We start from the raw sequence: 22,643 nt of genomic DNA, 5'->3' as shown, positions 1-22,643 counted from the left end.
ATCAGGGAACAAGTCTGTTTGAAAATTAATCTTCATGTACGGCTGGGCTCACTGTAATCGGTTCTGCTTGTGAACTCTGGTTACTGGTTACTTTTCCTTACCAATAGTAGGTTGATGCACCACAAGCCTCTGGAGGATCTTCCACCTTGAGGTTCCAGAGGCTCCAGCAGCTTCAAATAACTGTTTGCTGTTTTGTAAGGGCATTTTAACAGCTGCTCTCTTAATCCGATGAGTGTGTCTAACAGAAACCTTCCTCATAACTTGTCATACAGCACTAAACTATCTGATGATTTTGGTCAGCAGACAGATCCTTTCTCTTTCCCATATTGCTTGAAACCTGTGGCCTGCTTAATAATGTGGAACATCCTTCTTAAGTAGATTTCCTTTAATTGAGCTCACCAGACAGACTAATCAACCAGCTCTCTGAAATTAATGATAGTGATTCAAAGAGGCCTGACACACAATACCATCTATAAATTTAATAGCACAACAAAAAATTTAATCTTTGTGACACTTAAATTCCATTTGCATAGTAATTTGGAACTTTTTTCTCGTCTGCTTTTGCACTTTTGCGACAAATGTGTTTTTTTTTTAAGGGCTTCTTTAGCAGAGTTTTGTTGAAATAACACCTTGGAACTGGTTTGCAATATTTACCAAACAATTTCTGGTTTCTGGTTGTAGTTTTCTGTTTTTGTGTGTTTTTGAAAAATTTTATATTTTAGTTTTTAATCCATCTCAGTGTATAGCTGTTTGCTTGGAGAGCAAACAGATTCTCAAAGCTCTGCTGCTGATCCCAAAGTGACTTTTATTTATGTTTTGGTCACTTTTAGATCTCTCTTTGTGAATGTGTGTATGGTTCACATCTTTTGTTTGGGTCGGGATTGTCTTGCCTTTGCTCTGCTCTTCCTACTTCATATTACGCCACCATGGCAATGAACTGTCTAGAGACGTTGCTATTATTTTTTCCTCCTGTGGATAAGATCGGAAAGCAGAATAAAAACACCAGCACTCTCCGAATGCAGGAGAAAATCCTTTATGTTTACTTTAGGAGCTGAATTTGGTTCCCTGCTGTTGCTGAATCTATTAGGGTGCGTTTACATCAGCCCTGTTTAGTTTGCTTTAATTGAATTTGTCTAGAAAATCTGGTTTATTTGGGAGAGGTGTGAATATGGACCAAAAAAGTGAACTCTGGTCCGCCTAAAAACCTCGGCCTCGGTTTGGTTGAAGTGAAATCGGTTGAGAATGCTGGACAGACCAGAGATGCTCCAAAAGCAGAACGCTAACTCTATCACAAGGCATTCTAGGCAAATGGAACCAAAACAAACGATGCTAGAGGAAGAACAAAGACAAAAAAGAAATCCTACAACCACTACAATGTGACACCACTCCATTTTTGTTTACATTTTGTGAAGAAGAAAGTTGCACTCATGTCTTCTGAGGTTTTCGGGTCGTTTCCTGTAGTGGTTCTTTGTGCAGCGCCCCCACAGGCGAGGAGGGGAACAGGGCTTTTGATCGTTTGACACAGGTCAGTGTGAAAACAAACTGCAGCAGCAGAAAATGTAACAAATGTTGCAATTCTGGTCCCCAATTGAGCCGAATCTACCGGACTGCCAAATTCGAAAATCCCCTTAGATCAGGGGTGGGCAATTAATTTCTTCAGGGGGCCGCATGAAAAATCTGAAATATGTTGGAGGGCCGATCCAGCAATGACTCAAATTTAATCTTGACTCTATTCATTTTCTCATACCTCTTGTTGTAATAAAATATTTAAATCATATTCTTTTGTTAAGAAGAATATTCAGTAAATATTAATAAAACTTAATTTGTGGTTTGGCTGAAGTGAGAATTAATACTATCAAATTAATAGTTTAAAAAAATATCACATGTGAATTTATTTTTAACTTTTTAATCTCTTCACAATTGAAATGGTGTGTGTTATATTAATCAACTGATCAACTGCATATATGAGCAATAAATGGTTTTAAGTGTTGGAAAAAGCCTGACGAACCTGCAGAGCTGCAACTTGAAGGACTAACACAAAAGTACCTCCAATCAGATGCAAATGAATGGGAAAACAAGTACCACAAAGTACTTTAAATACAGCAGAAACTTAAAGAGGTACACACACAAAACTAATATCACTTTAGGTAACATTAAAATAACTCATTACAAAATGTAATTACAAAATGAAACTGTAATGACTTGAAAACTTGTAAGAACCAAAACTGAAATACTACAAGGAATAGACAGCTTCAAGTATCTTTGTCCTGGATTCTCTTAAATAAACCAACTTTTTTTCCTGTGAGATTTGGACACCCATCTGTTGTCACGCCCACCAGTTTGTCCCAGTTCAGACCCAAGCTTTCCAGACACGCATTTACCTCTACTAAGAGCTCACTCCCTGTTGTTGTCCCTTTCATTGACCGCATGCCTGCCAGCTCCTCCGTGATGCTGAATTCTGCATTGATCCCGCGCGAAGATGAGCAGCTGGGCAGTGTCCCGTATGTCACAGCTCTCATCCAAAGCCAGGGGAAAATACCGGTACTCAAAATCATTCACGCTGTCTTTCAGTTGCAGCACCAGGTTCGTCGCGATGTCCTCAATCCTTCTCGTTACGTTTGCGGCGGGAGAGGGAGATGTTCTCAAAAGCGTCTTTATTCTCAGGACATATTAGCACTGCTTAATATACTCTCCGTCAGAGAAAGGTTTGCTCTTCCTAGCAATCTTAGGGATATGACAAAACTTGCCTTGACTGCAGCTCCTCTAGATGCCAGGCGTTTTGTAAAAAGTGTTTGTTGAGCTTGCTCAGTGACGTGCTCTTTCTCTGAAAAGTTCTTGTATCTCTTCTGTTTGGTCATGTAGTGACGGTGGATATTATATTCCTTTAACACAGCCACCTGCGCACCACAAACTAAACACACGGCCTTGCCTTTGACTTCAATAAAGAAATATTTCGCTGTCCATGCCTTGTTAAAAATGCAGAATTGAATCAACTTTTCTTTTTTACCGTGAGATGACATTTTGACTGCTAGCATCACCTGTTGCTGTGCGTTAGCATTCGTACGTGCATTCATAAACGGTGCGTCAAGCCCTTTCAAAATAAAAGACAGCTGTGCAGCAGCAGAAAATGTAACAAATGTTGCAATTCTGGTCCCCAATTGAGCCGAATCTACCGGACTGCCAAATGCGAAAATCCCCTTAGATTATCAGTTTTTACTCTCATCCAAATCCAGTTTGATCCTAGAAGTGTAGTCCTCTCACTGCCCAAACACCTGACTGTTGGGTTAGTTGGTGTCTGTAAATTGTCCTGTGTGTGTTGACCTGTGATGGACTGGTGACCCATTAAGAGTGAACCCTGCCTCTTGCCCGATGAAGGTGCTGCTTGCAATATGTCTTTAAAAGGCAGTGCAGACTCAGATGCTGAAGTGTCTTTACTGTCAGCATCTTCCCTTTCAGTACACCTGCCATCCATGACGTGCAGAAACGGAGATTTGATCCTCAGCGACAGCGCTGCATGCTTGTGCAAATTAAAAGATCAACTACAGGTTGTAATGTTCAGATGAGGAAAACTCAGAACTCAGATTCGACAAACTTGTTTTTTCTTTGTAGCGGTGGGTAAATCTGAAATGGCAACACAATTCAGATCCGCCTCCATCTTATTATGTATGTTTTCTCCCAAAAAAGAAAAGTTGAGGAAGGAAATCTTAATCAAAGAATGTCAAGATTTTTAGCTGTTGGCTACATTCAGTGACCAGAACTGGGTTCATCTTGATGCAGACAGTTGGTTCTGGACGATATGCATTTAAATATCCCAACATTTTGTGCTATTATTATGACAACAACAAAAGTGACGATTAGAACGATTTGTTTCTTCTTTTTCAAGCAAACGTATGGCTGCTACTGCATGACACAACAAGCATAGACCAACAAACACAAATACCTTTCTAAAATAATGACCCAAGTCATTTTTTGCCAAAAGTGATTTTTTTATTTTTTATTTTATTTTTTTTTTTTTTTTTGCCACTATCGCTTTTGGCAAAAAATGACTTGGGTCATTATTTTTGAAAGGTGACAATCTGCTTTTTTAGGACACCAGTCACATAAAGTAATGTGATAAGTATCACTAAACTGCACAAACACTAAACGGCATTTAATCATATTTCCTTATTTATTGATTTATATTGATACTCTCATTGAACAAATGGTGGAGAAGATGGTAAAGCTAACTAGTATAATGGTAATGACATAATAATGGAAGAACCCTCTCTCAAAGAGAGAACTGGAACTGGAAGACATTTTAAATATCCAAAATAAACAAACAGGACAACAGATAAAAACAAAATTGTCCTTAAAAACAGGGCTAGTTGAGACCAAAGACTTTTATCATCCAGATTTTGGTAGAAAAAACAGAAAAACAATAAATCATGCAAATGGAAATTATTGCGTTAGTTTTAATTTATCATGTGATTAATTGATTTATTGTGAGGAGGGATTAATTTCACCTGTAGGTATGTTTGTGTTGATCTAACCTCGTTTCGCAACTGCTTACATTTAAAGAATCAGAGCATGTAAAGTAAGAAGTGAAATGTTTACATTAGAGGTGTGGATTTATTTTTGCTCTGCAGCTCTTGAAGGATTTATTGTTTTTTTATTTATTTTTTTTATCAGATGTGCAGATTAGATCTGACCTGTCGGGTATTCCTGTGATATCTTCATTGCTTACGGATGTTTGATGTAATCAAAGCGATTTTCTGGCTTTCACCGGCTGCTTGCATCCCAGCGTGAAGCCTGAAAGTGAAAGGGACATCAGGGGTTGTTTCATATGGAAATGCGAGCTCGTGTTTTACGCGGCTCAATCCCCCCCCCCGCATCTCGACTCGTCGGGTTTGGAGTTTCTCTTTCTGAAGCAACAGCTCACGGATGTTTTCATTAGAGTGACAGATTAAAGATGTTTAAAATGTAAATGACCCGTCTTCGTCCCCTCTTCCTCTTCCTCTTTCTAAACTTCCTGGCTGGAGGTGATGAAGTGTTTGGGTCGCTGCTGATGAACTGCCGCCTGGTCCAGATGGCTCATTGTTGTTTCCCCTCGGCCTGCCCCTTTAATGACACACTTCGGTCAGGGGCCAGTTTCACCGCGGCTGCTGCTTTACAGCTCACAGTTGGCATGTGGGACGCAGCGGGGTCTCTTTGTGTCCACGTTTTTCTGCTGCTGTCTGGTCATAATGTGACCAGCTGTAGTGGAACGGGTTGCGAAACGAATCCTGCAGCTCGGATCAGAAATTATGACGACTTGACGCCAGGGCTGGGCAATATGGCTTAAAAATAAAATCCATTATTTTTTTAAAGATTTATTTTTTGTGTCATACCAGATCAACTTTTGGGATTTTTTTTCTTCCTAAAAGGAAATAAAAAATGAGCGGAAATACTTTCAAAAATTGGCTTTTAGTTCCTTCATCCCTTTTGTGAGTCGAATTACAGAAAAAAATAATTCTTAATAATTTGGTTCTGTGTGCAGTAATATGTAAAATCACGTTTTAATGTTATTCCCTCATCAAAAACCTGCCTGAAGAGTTGCTTTGATTCTTTTCTGCATATTTGAAACAATCTCAATCTCCATGGCAACCATTCAGCTGTGCAAAACGCCTGGTTGGACCTACCCCCGCTTTCAAGACGAAGCTCCTCCTCCCAGCTGCCGCCTCACAGAGCAGCCCTTCCCTGGCCACGCCCTCACTCAGCTCCTTCAGACTAGCTGGCAGCAATTAGCAAACCCCTGGTGGAACTTGATCAACTGAGCTTATTAAATGAGCTACTTCTCAGTGAAATGCTGGTAAAAATGTTGTTTAAGGGTTAATAGAGGAGCCATGTTGTGATGACTTCCAGAAGTTTGAGTTTCTTAAAGAGACAAAAGCCCAGTTTCAAGTCAAATTTCTTTTAAGTCGTACTTAGTACAGGATTTTTTTATAACAATTGAAGCTAACATAGTTACTTAATTATGCTATAAAAAGGTACTATGTAGCTGGAAAATGCATAACACTGCCTCTTTAATTGCAAAATAGTTTTTTGTAGTTTTGCTTTAATTACTGCTCTTAGTGTGTTCTTTCAGCAAATATATTTTGTCAGCATTCCTCAGTTAAGAATGAATAATTACTAAATTAGTTGGCACTTATTTTAATAATTGTTTCATTAATCATCATTTCAGCCCTACATCAAAATCCTGGTTGCATAAATAAAGGGAGAGACTTCTCTCTATTTAAAACTATCTATGAGAAAAAAGAGATTTTTTCTGCCTTCTGCTTAGTCTGGAGCTGATTGTGGTTTGTTTCATTTTAGTTTGCTGGTTCTGGTTGACTTGTTTTGGTTCTGTGTGCAGAAATGAGCTTGTGTTGAAGTTCCCAGAAAGTAACATGTGCAAATGCCTTTTAACGAAATCCCAAAGGAGTTTTTTGTTTTGTTTTTTAGTTGTTGTGAGAATACCTCATTTCCCATCTGAGCCAGTTAGCGTGGCAAAAGGCAGAAAGAGAAATGATCTGGACAGAAAGGAAAAGGAAAAGCAGCGAGAAAGTGAAGCATGGTGTCAGGGAGGGCAGCTGGTGGTAGAGCCTGCAGCGAGACGAAGACTGAAATCTGACACTTGCACAACCAGCACTGGGCGAAGGGAGGGGGGAGAGAGGGAAAAAGGGGAAAATATGCAGGATTTAAGCTGACATAACCGTGGAAGGAAGTGCTCAGGAAGGAGAGGAGGGGGAGCCGATAAGACGTAGAGCAGGAATCAGTTGGGGGTTTGGAGTCGTCTCTGTTTGGGTGACGAGTTGTAAACGGAGGGACAGGGAAGGACGCCAGTGAGCATGCTCCGTTCGGACTGACATTGGATGCCAGCTTACTTTAGCTCTCACACACGAGCAGGCAGCTGCAGGGGCACCTAACTCACCACAGGGGACAAAAAGATCAGCGCCGGGATAAAAACCAAGAATCTACTCCTGACTTTTCCTTCTTTCTCTCAAACCAGGATTGTTTCACTCTGTTGTTTTGTGTTATTTTTCGGAAGATAAAAATCTGTGGAGTAGTTCCTGAAGAGAAGACGGTGGAAGTTGGACACGGATAATTGCCATAATGAGTTGTCTATTGAAAGTTTTAAAATCTGTGACTTTGTGTCAAATTCCTTTTCCCATTTAGCTCCACTCATCAGCTGCTGTTTCCAGAAACGATCCAATCAACTTACAAGATCTTTGTAACTTTTTATTTTGATTTTCTTCTCCTTCACCTGGTGTTTTTTTGTATTTCTCTGGCTGCTTCGGATTCTGTTTCCGTTGCATGGACACCGTCTTTGCTTTACTCCAACATTCCCTGGAACGTCGCAAGCTTCCTATCCTGGGGAGTGGGAGTAAGAAATATGAGCCTGTGTTTGGGGCAGCAGCGGCAGTGTGTAATGGTTTCTGTGAAAAAGGCCCGAGTAATGTGGCACAGGGGGGCTGCATGAATGTCTGTGGTGAAATCCAATCCAACCGTCGCTCTGCATTCTCCACCCTGGAATTCCTTCTTCAGACTCTTCCCATGCGTAGCTGCGAGGAACGTCCACTCCGCTAAAGGTGAACGAGCGTAAGAACGCCGGCGCGTGCGTGCGCGTTTCGCTGAGCGAGCCGCCGTGTTTTCGCAGCTGTGCAGCTTGAGGTGGGGTGCGGAGCGCCAATTTCCTGCTCCCTGTGTTTGTGACGGCTTCATGAATTCGGACTGTGTGCAGGGAGCTGGGAAGGGTTCTGGCTGTGGGTGAGAACAGAGGGCCCTTTAAGCGGCGTACATTATGTTTCTGTGTGCGCGCGAACGCAGTCTGATGCTTGGGAGAAAGTGGGCCACGAGTTCGGAACAAAGAACGACATGTTTGTGTCGATCCCCCCCTCCATCCAGCTCAGTCCATCTTCTGCCTTCATCCATTCTGCTGTCATAATAAACAGTAATTGCATCAACTTTTATCATTTTTTAGCAAAAACGGCATAATTCAAAAATACTTTATTGATACTAAAAGGGAAATTAAATGTTGTAACTCATATCAATTCAAAGTCTTCAGAGTTATAATAGATATTGATTTCTGTTGGCAGGAAGGAGCTCCTGTAGCAGTCCGTATTACAGTGAATTTCTTGAAACCTCTGACTGAAGACACTCTGACAGCCTCATGAAGAGGATGATCAGGGTTGTCCATAATTTCCTTGATTTTTGTGAAGAATCCTCTTTTGCATTATCATCTCCAGAGAAATTCAGTCAATTCAGATAACGACGTCAATCAGATATTTCAGCGCCACCTGGAGGTTGATTGACAGCGCTACAGCCCTCCTCCTGGCTGTGATTGGTTGTTTCAAGCACAGGGAGAAGGAAGAAAAGCTCAGTGTTTTCAGATTATTTGTCTCAAACCAGATTATCTGTCACAACAAATATGTAAAAAACGATATATTTTTAATTAAAGTTACATATCGCAGCGTTAATATGGTTCCCACAGTCTGGAAAAAACTGAAATGGGCTTTTATTCTTTTGCAGTTTTTAATACTTATGATAGCAATTTAATTTAAATTAATAAAAAAAAAAATCCAGATTTTCCCCAAATTAAATATTCAGATACAGATAATTCAGTTGATTTATAAAATTGATTGCCCAGCCTTAGTAATTGTTTTTTTTATTTTTTTTATTCAACATGATTCATCTTATAATTGGAACATCAGACATATTTAAAACATTTATCCACTCTGGAGTAACTGAAGAGCAACTGGAACTACTTTGTTTAGATTAAGGTTTCAGTAAAATCACATCATGTGACCGAGGTAATTTGGGTTCCAATAGATCTACATTTTCCTCATTTCTCTGTCTTTAATATTGTGATGATATCTGAATTAATCTAAAAAAACCAAAAACAATAGTGAGATGAGTAGCCAGTTAGATAAAAAAAGAATAACCTGATAGTGTCTCTTTCCTGTAGCCTTGATTGAAGGAAGAACCTCGGGTCGAATGGTTCAAGCTTCATTCCAGTGTAACGAAGGTTCAGTTTGTGTTTCTTTGGTGATTTTTGCATCATATTTTCATTGATGAAATGGTCATCAGGGCAGTTTGGTCTGGGACAACTTTCTGCTCGACTTGCAAGCTTTTCTTAAGTTTTAAAACGCTAGCAAGACATTCAAAACTTCTGGATTAACTACATTTGTTCATGTTCAAACGTGTAGCGTGTTTAATGTTTCTTTAACATAAACACGAGCCGCCATTTCCTTTTCTTCTGCTGCTTCTGTTTGTCCTGTGAAAACGTGTGCAAACATTAGAAATGGAACATCTGTTTGTATTGATTTTGAAGTAAATTAGTGTATTTAATAATTTAATATTTTTAGTACTGATTAAATCAATTTTTTTATTATTACCTAGCGCAGCTTAAATTCATGATGCTTCATTTATTTAATCACTGTTGTAATTCAGCCACTTTTTCTTTAGCAGGACAAACAAAGAAAATCTGAGTAAATATTAACCAAACTTCAGCACCTTTTTTTTTTTTTTTTTTTTTTACATTTAATCACAAAAGTAAAATTAAGTTTGCACATATTGGGGGTTTGTATTTAGATGGGGTAAATAAATTTAAATATGCAAGTCAGACTTTAAAGAAATAATTCTGTCTGTTATAAACAGTAAAGACCTGGGTGGTGTTTCACTGCTGTTGTTTTTTTTAAATTTTATTTAAAATTTTGCTGAGATTACTATGGTAAAGTGTTGGGCCCACGCTAAAAATATATAAAATTAAATTATAAGACTATAGTTGCAGAATTATGAGATTAAGGTAATGAAATGACTCTTAATATTATTATTTCATCAAGGTATGACTTTATTCTCAAAATATTATAACATTTTAGTGTTTAATATCATTAAAAATGATTATAGCAGAGGTTTATTATTGCAATATTATGACTTTATTCTTGTGGTTTTATTTTATTTTTTCTGTTATAGTTTACAAAATCAAGTAAAAAAATTTCCCTGAGAGGCAGCGGAGCTACTAAAACACTTTGTTTTGTGGTTTAAAAGTTGCAACGTTTCAACTTTCCACTGGTTCTGTCCTTGTTTGTGTCGGATATTGATGCCAAGTTCAAGATTTAGCCCTGCAGGGCGAAGCTGTTTGGAAAACAAACATCTGTCCACCTGAGCTTTTTTCTGTTTGCTTCTGAAACAAAATGAAACGTGCTGATGGGGAAACTCGTGTCCCCCGTGTTGACGGTTCACACATAATGACATTTTAGATCTGTTTGAAGTCTTTGAACTTTTATCACTTCAGTGATCTGTAGAAAACAGAAACTACATCTCAGGTGTTGGAGCACAATTGTTTATTTTATTTTCTGATACTTATGTCTGATATCAGTATCGTGCTGTGTCCAATAACCAATATTTACCATTATTTTATAAACGTACTCCACATTTCTACTATGAAAAATATGATCACACCGCTGGCATTGCCACAATATTGGTCCTACTTAGTAGCTGCGTTTCCATTACAAATGGGCCCAAAACTTTGTTGACATTCCACTAATGTTGAGAAACACAATTTCGCAGTTGCTATGTTTCCATTAAATAAGAAAAGCAATTAAAATCAGACATCAATAAGTTTGTTTACAAGAAGTCATTAAAAAAGATGCTGCGCCATCATCCTTGTACCACTTCCGGTTGTTGTCTTCTTTGGCGTTTCTGCCAGTAGTAACATTCGGTTGCTGGTCATAAGACTCGTGTGATACAAAAAGTGTTTCCATTACAGTTTTGCAAAACAAAACAATTTAAATACGGTCAAAAAACCCCACCTCATCCCAGCGACAAAACATTTTATCAAAAAATTCTAATTAGTTTTTCTTTTTAAATTAAACAAATTTATTTCCTAATTGTCAAATTTAGCAATTATATAGTCAACTTAAACAGAGTTTCTGTCACATGACCAACCACTTGTAAGTCCTGCTGCAGAAACATTTCTGTGTGTATATGTGAAAACAGATTTAAAGTCCCACTTATAAATACGGTCTGCAACAAAGAATGCGGCAAAATATCCATATACTTGTTTTGACATTATTCCCAATGTTTTTATTACTTTCTTTGATAGAAGTTCAACCTATATCCATACAAATAAACCTCATTGTGCCAATACAAAGTTATTTTGGAGCAATCCGATTGGCTGAGGCAGGTTTTTATCTTTGCGCTACACTGCCCCCTATTGGTTTGGCATGTTTAAAAGGATAACATGCTGAATTTTGCAGGTTCATGTGGATAAAAAAAATTTCTGATATTGATTGCGTGTTTACCATATATTTTTTGAAAGCAATATGATGGAGATATTTGTTTTTTTTTTTAAACATCCGGCTAACAAAAATGTGTCTAACATGTTTTGCTAGTCAAATTTCTTGTTTCTTTTGCTGTTTTTGTTCTGTCTGAATTTTCTTAGGTGATAGAAAAAGACGTTAAACATGCTCCCTCCCAGAGGACTTCTTATTATGTTAACAAACCGCTCTCTGGTTTAACTGGGCTCCAAAGAGAATCAGAATATTCTGATCCTGACTCTGCAGGGACCCCAGTTTCAGGATGAGACAGTAGCTGTATTTGCACTATTAAATATGAATGAGCAGCAGCAGCAGCCAGCTCAGCAGGACCAGTGATTATGCAGTCTCTCTGCGATATGCGCTACATTAGCAGCAGGTAAGAGCCCTAAATGCATTTATTGAGCATTCTTCAGTCTGCTTAAATGGGCCGAATGGACGGGTTCTTCCAGATATCAGCCAGCCTGTGGGCACGGTGGAGACAGCAGCCATAAAAAACAAACTGATCCCACCTGAGAGGAAGACGCTGGTAATCATTGGACTTCCGCTCAGCAGCCCAGAAACGGCTCTGCTGCTTAATCATTTCAGCCCTAACAGAAACTGTTTATTTTTCTGTTACTCTGATAACTGGATATGTGTCTGTTTACAATTTTATCTTATTTTACATTTAAAATAAACTGAATATTCAGTCCTTTTTTCAAAATAAACAATATAAAATAGATTTATTTTGTATATTTTTGCCACTTTATACTCATGGGTAATTTTCTACTTTAAAGTGTCTTAAGTACTTGTTTACATTTCTGTTTCATGCAATAAATATAAAATACATCCAAATTTTTATAGGAAAATTGGCTGTATAGATTATTAAAAATAATTGTTGATAAATTAACAGCGGTGGGACTAGATATTAATCATTATTAATTGATTATTGAAATAATAATCAACAAATGTAGTAGTTAATCGTTAGAGTACAAGGACCCAAAAATGACAAATTGAAAAACACATTCAGAGTACCAATTAAAATAAATATACATTTTTCCATTTAAGAAAAAAACCCCATCTGTTCATAAGTTTTAGCCAAAACACAGATATATAGTTTACCTTATAGTAAAACTATAGTCACGATTTTATTCTCACCTGGTTCAAATTAACTAAAGGTTTGCTCTGGTTTTGTACTTTAATGCGATGTTGGTTTTCTTATTTAAAACAGGAAATTGTTTTTCACATTTTTTATGTATTCTGTTTTGATGCTTTGTCTAAAAAAAGCTTAAGAAGTTGAGCAAAAAATTGTAGAATATGCGAAAGTTATCTGATTAGTCATTAGAATAATCTATTAGTAAAATAATTAACTGCAGCCATAGTTTCTATTAAAACGCCTTTAAAATGTAACCGTGGCGACTACATATTAAACATGTATATGTATTATTTCAGTTTGTCTGGATTAAATGTTGTGGATGGATTATTATTTTCATGGATTACTTTTGAGCAGTTTTATTTGTTGACCTCCATGTTGCTTTTTTTGAGTCTTTCATTACTGAAATACCTGTTTAATTGTTTGTCAGTTATTTAGACTTTTTTATTTATTTTTGTCTTTTCAGAGGTCCCCACATTTCAAGATCAGAAGAAAGCCGCCTTTGGAAATCTTATGGACGAAGGTGAGTGCATGGAAACAGAAAACCTGAATCCTCACTGCAGTTTAAGTTTGGAGACATAAATTTGTTCTTTTTATTTATCTGCAGTGTTTCTTGACACTGAGCTGGATATTTTCATCACTCTCTCTGTAGAACTGCACTGATATGAAAGTTGCTGTCATGGCCAATACTTACAGATAATATATTTTAATTGTGCTCCAAAAGATAGATTCACTTAAGAATCCTGATTCTCACTTACTACAATGCAGAGCTGATTCAAAGTGTCCCAAAATTAATTTAAAGAAATAAAATGTTTTGTTTTCCTCCACTTTGTAGCTGATGTTCCAGCTGGTACTGAAACTTACGCATGTTTGGGAAGCACCAAAACAGAGGAAACTAGAAAAATGAAGCAGAGATTCAACCGACCCTGTCTCCGTTAAGGAAAACATTTGGACTTACTTTGGTTCATTTTTTGGTTACGATTCTTCACTAAATAACTGCAATAATTGTCTAATTGTTAAAAACCTTTTAGATGTAAATGGCGACGCCGTCGTCCATGGTGGAGGCCGTCTCTGTGGTCGCTTCCTTAAAGCAAAACGGAGGGAGTAATTCCATCTTGGCATGGAATAATATTTAAAATTTAACAAATGTGACAAAATAAATATTTTTATTAGAGCCAAACAAATTGCCTTAATATAATCCTGACAAAATAGTCCATCAATCAAATACATTGCACCAGTTTCAGCCCCTTTTGTTGCTTTTTTAGCAAAACAAAAAAAAAAGTTAAATTAAAAATAAAACTAGAGAACAAACCCAAACCTCTTCACATGTCAGCTCACCAAATTCAACCAAAAATCAAATAACACATCAGATATGTACACCCATGCAGCCAATTACACCTTCAGTTGACAATCATTATTCTTTTATGTACTATTAAAACATAAATCCCAAAGAGAATCGTGTGGCATTGTCTGAAACTAAAGAGTCAGGAAAATGTGGATTTATGTTTTGAGTCCAGTTTTCTGCATGTTTTAATGCTACAAACCAACGAGAAGCTGGTATTTTGTGGAGTCCACACTGAGAGCAGAGTTGCCCAGGAGCTGCGGAAACCGTAAACTGTGAGAGGTGAAGCCTCCCTGCTAACAACAAAAGAAACTGCGGCCTGCGCTGCTTTAATCTCGGCACCTTGCTGGCACCACATGTGCCGGCTCAAACAGCCGGGCTGTTCATCCGCCTGACGGACACGTAGCGGCTTGTCGCCGTCCGACATGCAGAAAAGCAGCTTTCACAGCTTCTGGGATCTGAAATGTTGAAATAATTATTCCAGATACGTCCTAAGCTTTTATTTGTGTCTTCAAAGCCCATCAGTCTGGCAGACCTGTCGCAATTCGCAATAGATCAGTTGATTGCATGACAAATTAAAACAAGCTCAATAATTTCCACAGTCATATAATAGCATTTTTCTCTGTTGCTACCAAAACTGGATGATAAACGTCTTCAGTCTGGTGATTTGGTCTCAATAAGCCTCTTTTTGTGAATGCAGACTTCATAATTAATTTGATTTATTTTGGACATTTGAAAGTTCCAGTGTTAAATGTTCATTAGAATTGAAGGTTTATTGAAAATGTGTCCCTGCGTTATTATTGTGTCATTACCATTATATTACCTGAAAATGGTCTCATAACAACAATATCATCGTTTATTGGAATATTTAATGTATCATCCGGCCTGGACCCGAGCAGAACCACTGTTCTGGGTTCACACTGGTTTCATCTTCACAGTTGAAATAATCTCAATGCTCTCTGATGTTTGAGCCACTTTGTCATTTTGGTTGTTAGACAGGAACATGCAGAAAAATCTACAGACCATTTCCAGTCTGATCCTGGATCAGTGGAGGAAGTCGTCGTCGGGTCGTTTTGACCTCACTTTTAGTTCATCTCCACTGTGATGATGAACTAAAACCTTCACCTCGATGGGGAAACAGCCACACATGAGCAATAAGAGCAAGTTTAACTGGAAAGTTTCCCATAAGATTTGGAGAATAATCCATCAGAAAATAACTGTTGCTGTCTCTGTTTTTTCTGCCCTTCTTTGCTCTGCACTGGTGACATCACAAACCTGTTTTATACTCGCACAATACATCACAATTAATCGCTAACAGCATGGATTGCAGTACCTGTGTACTTATTGTTTAAGTACAATGCATTCAGGCTCTCTGCCTGTTATACATAAATATTGGTGCTTAATGCACCAAAAACATCTTAAAAGGTGGTAAAATCAAAACAAACTACAACTAAAAAGTGTTGTTGCTGCTTATCGCCTGTCATGGTAAGTAGTTAATCAATTGCATGATAAATTAAAAAGAGCTCGATAATTTCTGTTGTGCTTTAATACTTTTTGAAGAGCAGTCTTGTTTACTGATCAGTTGAAGCTTCCCTGACTCTCCTGTGACTTGAATTGTTCTTCTCCACCGATAATCCTCTCAGCATGACGCTCCTGAAGCTCTCAGCTGTTATTTTCTGCACTTTTCTTCATGAGAACTGGTTCTAATTACTACACCAATACCGATAACTGATATTTACCAATATTATATAGATATCTATATATCTCCCACTGTTTCAGCGGCATGAACAAACGACTGCACCGCTGTCATTGCTTCTCCTGCGCTGCGGTTGCTTTGGCACAGAAAGGAGTAAATCTGTGATTAACTCGATGGATAAAATCTTCTTAAACATTCATTTAGGTACGAGACAAATTATTTTTTCTTTTTTAAACATTTCTGTTTTCATTGATTACACATGACTAAAACCAGCCAGCGCTGCCCAAGTTTTGTTGCCAAACATATAAAAAAAGAGCTTCCTTTTCTGCAAAATGTATATCCACCTGGCTTTATTAAAATATTGTCTTATTTTAGTCAATTATTTTTTGAGGAGATAAAAACAACAAATGTCTTAAATAAATTTTTTCAGTTTTAATTAAAGAAAAAAAAAGTTTTCTGAACTTAGTAGTTTTGGAGAAAGTTTGGACATAGAACTGCATATAAAATCAATTATTGGCCATAACAGCAGCATTAATATTGGCTATTGATATTGGCCCAAATTTGCATATCGCTGCATCCTTGGAGCTAACGGTTGCTAAGGCAACAGTTTCAGCTCATCTGCCTGACTACTTTAGAAAAGCAGAGCTGCCAGTGTAAATAAAGACAAAATAAAATAATTTCCTGATCAGTTTCTGCTGAAATCCCAGTAAAAATTTTCTTTTTAGTAAGAAACTTTATAATCCTTTGGATGATGAAAATACGTCGCGTTGAGTTTGGCAAAAACTACACAGATTTATGCAGTTACATTTACTAGAGTATCTTTTTTTTTTTTTTTAAGAAGTACTTTTAGGAGTTTTGCTGGAGTAATTTTTTTTTATAAAGTATCTCTATTCTTGAGTAAAATTTTTGTATTTTCTAACCACTGAATGAAAATCAAACATGTTTTAACCAAAAATCCACCAGAATCAGAAACAAACCTGCAGCTTCTCATAAAGTATCATTACTTTTTTATTAAAAGAAACTGATTTGGAAAGTTTTCTTTTGCCTGATTTTATTTTTTGTCACTTATATGAATTATTGTAATTTTCATCCTTAAATATTACAATTTCCAGCTAGGTTTATATTTTGGTAAAGGATTGATAATTTGATTAGTTACTCAGTACTTTAGTAGACATTTTTTATAAAGTACTCTTTTACTTGAATAATTTCTTGGATGGCTACATTTTACTGTTGCTTTAGTAAAAATATGCTGAAGTAGTTCTGCTCTTACTTGAGTACATTTTGTGTTCGTCTGGCTGCGTCTGGCTGCAGACTTTGTGCACCAGGCCTCTGAATGTCCTGAACTAATTTGGTCTGTGCTGCTCTTAGCGTGTTAAGAGCGGCTAATAATAGCTGCTAAGGCTGCAGCTCCGTCATGGCAGATGTTTAGAGGCATTTTCTTCCTCTGCAGCTGCTAACAACCTGCACATCTGCATCCCCGTCTGCACACCTACCAGCTGCTTGTGTTGTGCTGGTAGTTGTCGTCACCATTACTTGTGAATTATGTCGGAAGGTTTCTAAATTACAACAACAAAATAAGGATATTTCTTAATTCCTATCAATCCTGCAGCTCCTACAAACCAAAGATCAGAGCTGAGAAGCTGCTGTTGTTGGTTAATAGATGTGCAGAATTAAATATTTAACAGCTTTCCTCAGCCTCTGTGTTCATATTGTTCCTCCGTCTGAATCTCTTCTCCTCCCACACACGATGCCATCACTTCTCCACTGTCTGACTCCTGCCCATCATTAGGGCTGCAAACGACAACAGAGCGCGTCAGGTGGTGAAATGGGCGGGGAAGCCGATCCCCCACCCATTTCACAGTTTGGAGATGTTTTGTTTTTTTGTTTTTGTCTAAACCATGCAAGCTGGTCAGGTTTTTATTCTGCTTTTGATCCATTTTGTGGAGCAGAGAATGATAATTATCCAAGTCGAGTGTTATTGTTGTCATCCATCATTAGCATGAGCAGCTAGCAGCGACATTTGATCATTTCATTTGATCAGCATTATTATTATTTCACAAACTGTAAATAGTTTGCACCAGCAGCTCTTATATGTTCTGATATTTAAAGTTCTGTGTGTTTTTCTGACACTAATTCACAACTAATTAGTTTGACAAAATAATAGATAATAAAATGAATGACACTAAAAATGATTTCATTTAATTAAATCATAATAAATAATAAAATAATACAAATCCAAATAAAATATTTAATAATGTTTTATTTATGTTTCTCAATTTTTATTTTTTCTTCTATGTTCTTACTCTTTCATGTTCTATTTTTATTTTATTAGTTTATTTATTACTGTTTACTCCTCCACCCACATGGAAATAACAATTCTAAACCATGAGAATAAGTTTCAGATAAAAATAATTAGAAATTCAAATAAAATTTTAATATTGTTTTGCTTCTGTTTTATAAATTTTATTTATATAATTTTTCCATTTTATAATTTTTTCATTATAACGATGAAACGGTTTTATTTCATTATTATTATTATTATTATTATTATTATTATTATTATTATTATTAATAAATACATTTTAAACAATAAGGATTGTTCTATAAAATATGAGGCATAATTCATGGATTCCTAATTTTTTCTGTATTGATGTTTAACACATTTTGTGGTAAAAAGAGTTTTTAAACTGAGAATATAATTTGGAGCAGGAACAATAAAGAGCTTAGTTTTGTAACCTGATTTCTAACTTGTCTCTCTTCTTTATATTTTTATTGTTTTAATAATGAATAGACAAAGAAAGGAAAACGTTTTGTGTGCACACACCCATTTATTTTCTCAATAAAACTGGTTCAGCTCACAACCTGAAGCTGCTTTTATTCAAATTAAAAGTAAACTGCAGGATGTAAAGGGTTTTATTTCCTCTGCTCTGTGTGTCATCGTCAGAAATGAGTCGCCAGACCGCCACCGCGCTGCCCACAGGAACCTCCAAGTGCCCCCCGTCTCAGCGCGTGCCCACCCTGTCGGGCACCACCGCCTCCAACAGCGACCTGGCCAGCCTGTTCGAGTGTCCCGTCTGCTTCGACTATGTGCTGCCCCCCATCCTGCAGTGTCAGTCTGGACATCTGGTACGTCCCTCAGCTCAGCCTTAGAAAGCTAAAATCACCAAAAATGTACGATTTATCGGTGCCAGTTTCCTTAATTTCTACAGGTGAAGCCGATCGCATCCACCGATGTTATCAATCTCGGCTAAGGTCTAAAAATCAACCACTGTGCTTTTCTTTTCTCCTGTGAGAGGCCAGGTCATGTCTGCACATTTACAGTTAACAATAGTCACCACATTGGTGCCAATTTAGCAACTTTTCTTGATACACCGAGCAACTTTTCAGACAAAAAACTGGTATCGGCCAAAATCGGAATCGGTAAGTCAGGCTTTTCAAAGGTCGGTGCAGCCCTGAATCAAATGATAAATTAAAATGACCTGGATGATTTCCAGTCAAACAACAATTGTTGGAGAGATGCTACAGTTTCATTTCATTTTTTACAACAGTCCTAACTGCCACCTTTGCCTGTTTCCTCTGTCTAAGCTGAATGGTTAATTTTTGTTGAAATGCAGCTTTGCTTGCAGAAACTTCATAATTCACTTGAATTATTGTTTTGTTTTTTGTATTGGATATTTAAAATGTTTTCCAGATCCAGTGTTGAATATTCTTTAGAAATTAAAGATTTATTGTCTTTGAGTGCATGCACTTGCCTTAATATGCCTTTCATTGTTGAAAATGGTCTCAAAATGACAATATTATTGTTTATGGCAATAATTTCTGGGATAATTTATCGTGCAGCTGAATTTGCTCAGCCTATAATCAGAGAACGTCTCATTTTAACCTCAGCTCCGACCGACTGGGGTCCATTTGTTCCTCTGACCTCGGACTGAAAACACCGTCCCGTATTTTCTCCAGGTGTGTTCCAACTGCCGGCCCAAGCTCACCTGCTGTCCCACCTGCAGGGGCCCGCTGGGCTCCATCAGGAACCTGGCCATGGAGAAGGTGGCCAACTCCGTCCTGTTCCCCTGCAAGTACGCGTCGTCGGGCTGCGAGGTCACGCTGCCGCACACCGACAAGACGGAGCACGAGGAGCTGTGCGAGTTCCGGCCGTACTCCTGCCCCTGTCCCGGCGCCTCCTGCAAGTGGCAGGGGTCGCTGGACGCCGTCATGCCGCACCTGATGCATCAGCACAAGTCCATCACCACGCTGCAGGTCAGAACCGCACCAGAACCGAACCAGAACCCCACCACTGAAACTAAACAATTCGTACCTGCTAAATGCTTCCACATTTTGACAAAGCTTTGAGTTTTTGTGTAAGATAAACAACATAAATCTCACCTGAGTGAAATCATGATGCTGCCACCACCGTGTTTCACCATAACGAGGGTGTTTTTTATTTTTTCATTTTCAGCCACACAGTCTGCAAGTCAGCTGGGATGTTTGGATTTAAATGTTTCAGTTTTATGTCAGATTTGAGAGCCTTTAACGAGCTAAATGTCAGGAACCAATCAGAGATTGGGAAGACTGTCCTTTTTGATAAAACAATGTTGTAATTTTTTCCTCTCCTGACCTGAAAGTATAGCTTTTAGATTTTTCTCTCTACATACTTTTACATTTTGAATGTCGAGTTGAATGTATTTTACAAACTTCCACTGAATAGTCGGTTCTGAATAAAATCTGAGCCGGCAGGATGTTTTCTGGATGTTTTCATCTCACACCAACAGTTCAGAGCACCCTCTGCTGGACATAAAGGATAAACTACCTGGAATAGATGTAACACCGTGAAGCAGCAGCAGGACTGAGCTGACTGTGTGGCGTTGACGTTTTGTGAGGATTCTGATGGTTCTCGTGTCGCTGCAGGGCGAGGACATCGTGTTCCTGGCGACGGACATCAACCTGCCGGGCGCGGTGGACTGGGTCATGATGCAGTCCTGCTTTGGCTTCCACTTCATGCTGGTCCTGGAGAAGCAGGAGAAGTACGACGGCCACCAGCAGTTCTTTGCCATCGTGCAGCTCATCGGGACGCGCAAGCAGGCAGAGAACTTCGCCTACCGGCTGGAGCTGAACGGCCACCGGCGCCGGCTCACCTGGGAGGCCACGCCCCGCTCCATCCACGAGGGCATCGCCACCGCCATCATGAACAGCGACTGCCTGGTTTTCGACACGTCGATCGCGCAGCTGTTCGCCGAGAACGGAAACCTGGGCATCAACGTCACCATCTCCATGTGCTGAGAACGTTACGCAGGCGAGCGTCGGAGTGCAAGTTTGCCAGGGGGGCCAGGGGGGGCCCTATCAGTCAGGAGCCCGGGCCCCTCCCTCTCTCTGCTACACCCCTGAGACATGGAACTGGACTGTGTTCGGGCAGCGCAGACGGCCCAGGGGTGCCGGATGGATGGATGAGTGGATGGATGGATGCGTTTAAAAAACAAGGACGTAACTGTGTAGTGAGGACATCTTAAACACTCGTGGGAGACTCGTGCACGCGCATGTGTCATAAACCCGATCAGAAGGTGTTTCCGTTTTCTCTCTCTCTCTCTCTCTGTCCGTGTCCGTGTCTCAGATGTTCGTGTCGGGTCAGAAGCCAGCCTGCCAGTTGGCTTTTTTTTCTTTTCTGTTTTTTTTCCTCCCTCCATCTTTCCTAACTGACAGACCCGATTCCGACTGCGGCGACTGGAGCGGCCACCTTGTGTACGCGGACGGCTGCAGTTCCCGGCCGGAACCGGGACTCTCAGTCTGGATTACAGAAGATTCATCCAATTTCAGGAGGTTCTGGACCGGATTGAGCTGAGGGGAAAGCTCTATTTCAGTTCGCATTAGGTTTTTATTTTATTTTTGTTTTAATGTTTTTAGTTTCTGAACTTTTTTTTTTTTTTTTTTTTTAAACACCCAACCTGGAACGAGGGGCGCTTTCTACTGTTAAAAACATTGCTGTTATAAATAAATAGAAGTATCATAATTCTCATTTTTTGTATTGAATTTTAAGAATTAAAAAGGCAGTTGTAAAACTTGTGGCTAAATTCAGTGTTTGTAGTTAAGAAGAAGATAAAAAAGTTAGTTTTTTCTCCAGAGTTGGGCTGTTTTCATGCCTGTCCTCCTGTGTGTGAACTTCCTGTTTCTTTTCTTCTCCGTGGAGGGAAACCGTCGATCACACCTCCTCCCATCTTCCCATCCCTTCTCGTTTTTCTCGTGGAGTCTCGGTAATGTTGCTGCTCTCCCCCAGAAGCTCCATGACTTCTTTCTGTTTTCATTCGTCATTAAATAAATCTATCTTTTTCATATCTGCCGCTGCGGTTTTTCTCGTCTCTGAGGTTTGTAGTTCTTGTTTTTAATTTTAAAACTCATCTGAAAACGGTAAATTTTGTTTCCTGTACAAATTTTCTGACAGATTTTAAGAGCTTTTAAGTTATTATTTATGCACATTTTGACAGTTTTTAATTTTTAGAAACCAGAGATGCAAAGTTTCTCATCACAAATTGGGTCAACTTAATACCAACTTGAAATAGGCTGGATAATGAATCGATTTGATCAAATTTTGATGATTTAATCAAAATTAAGTCTGATTTTTTTTTTTGCAGAAATAAAATCACTTTTTTTTCTGAAATAATTTTTTTTGTTTCGCCAAAGAACTCTTTGGGTTTCCGTAGTTCAGTGATGCCAGGGCCGCCATCTTGTTTGACAACTTTTACCAAACTAAATTTTTTATATTTTTAATTACGGTAATAAGTCACAATATTAGGAGAGTGAAGTAATTTGTTGAAAACTTATGAAGTCATACATTATCAGAAACGCTTTCTGTTTTAGCATCAAATTATCAGTATCAGAACTTAGAAACGGATCTATTTTATATGATCTCTTTTTCTTCACTTCATTAAAGTTTTATATGCTTATTTTATATCTAATTTCTCTATATTTCATAATGGGAGTCACCCGTTGGGACACAACCGCGTCTTAAATATAACGAAGAAGAAACAAAGGCCCCTCCTAAGAGGTAATTTGTTAATTTAAAATGTTATTACACAAATTCATTTAAATAAAACAACTCCACTAATGTATTCCAAAATACAATTCAATATTTTGTCTTTTAGATTAATTTCTCATCTTTGGTTTCTGATAAACACC

The 22,643-nt window shown here is 38.3% G+C and overlaps 1 protein-coding gene across 2 annotated transcripts in view; it reads left to right on the top strand.

Moving 5' to 3' along the window:
• Positions 1 to 21,802, top strand: part of siah1 (siah E3 ubiquitin protein ligase 1) — a 30,562-nt gene extending 8,760 nt beyond the window's left edge. The window contains exons 1-5 of one of the 2 annotated variants that reach the window (XM_044125848.1): positions 6,833 to 7,586; positions 12,911 to 12,967; positions 18,427 to 18,608; positions 19,440 to 19,736; positions 20,385 to 21,802. In XM_044125848.1, coding sequence (XP_043981783.1) covers positions 7,478 to 7,586; positions 12,911 to 12,967; positions 18,427 to 18,608; positions 19,440 to 19,736; positions 20,385 to 20,756 — 1,017 coding nt within the window. In that variant the 5' untranslated portion in view covers positions 6,833 to 7,477 and the 3' untranslated portion in view covers positions 20,757 to 21,802. Of the gene's footprint in view, positions 1 to 6,832; positions 7,587 to 12,910; positions 12,968 to 18,426; positions 18,609 to 19,439; positions 19,737 to 20,384 lie in introns of those variants that run through there. The other variant, XM_044125849.1, reaches the window with a different exon arrangement.
• The last annotated feature ends 841 nt before the right edge of the window (positions 21,803 to 22,643 follow it).

The sequence above is a fragment of the Gambusia affinis genome, linkage group LG08 (assembly GCF_019740435.1).
Source record: "Gambusia affinis linkage group LG08, SWU_Gaff_1.0, whole genome shotgun sequence".
Classification (NCBI taxonomy): domain Eukaryota; kingdom Metazoa; phylum Chordata; class Actinopteri; order Cyprinodontiformes; family Poeciliidae; genus Gambusia; species Gambusia affinis.
The sequence above is the reverse complement of the archived record's forward strand: the minus strand, read 5'-3'. Positions and strand labels throughout refer to the sequence as shown.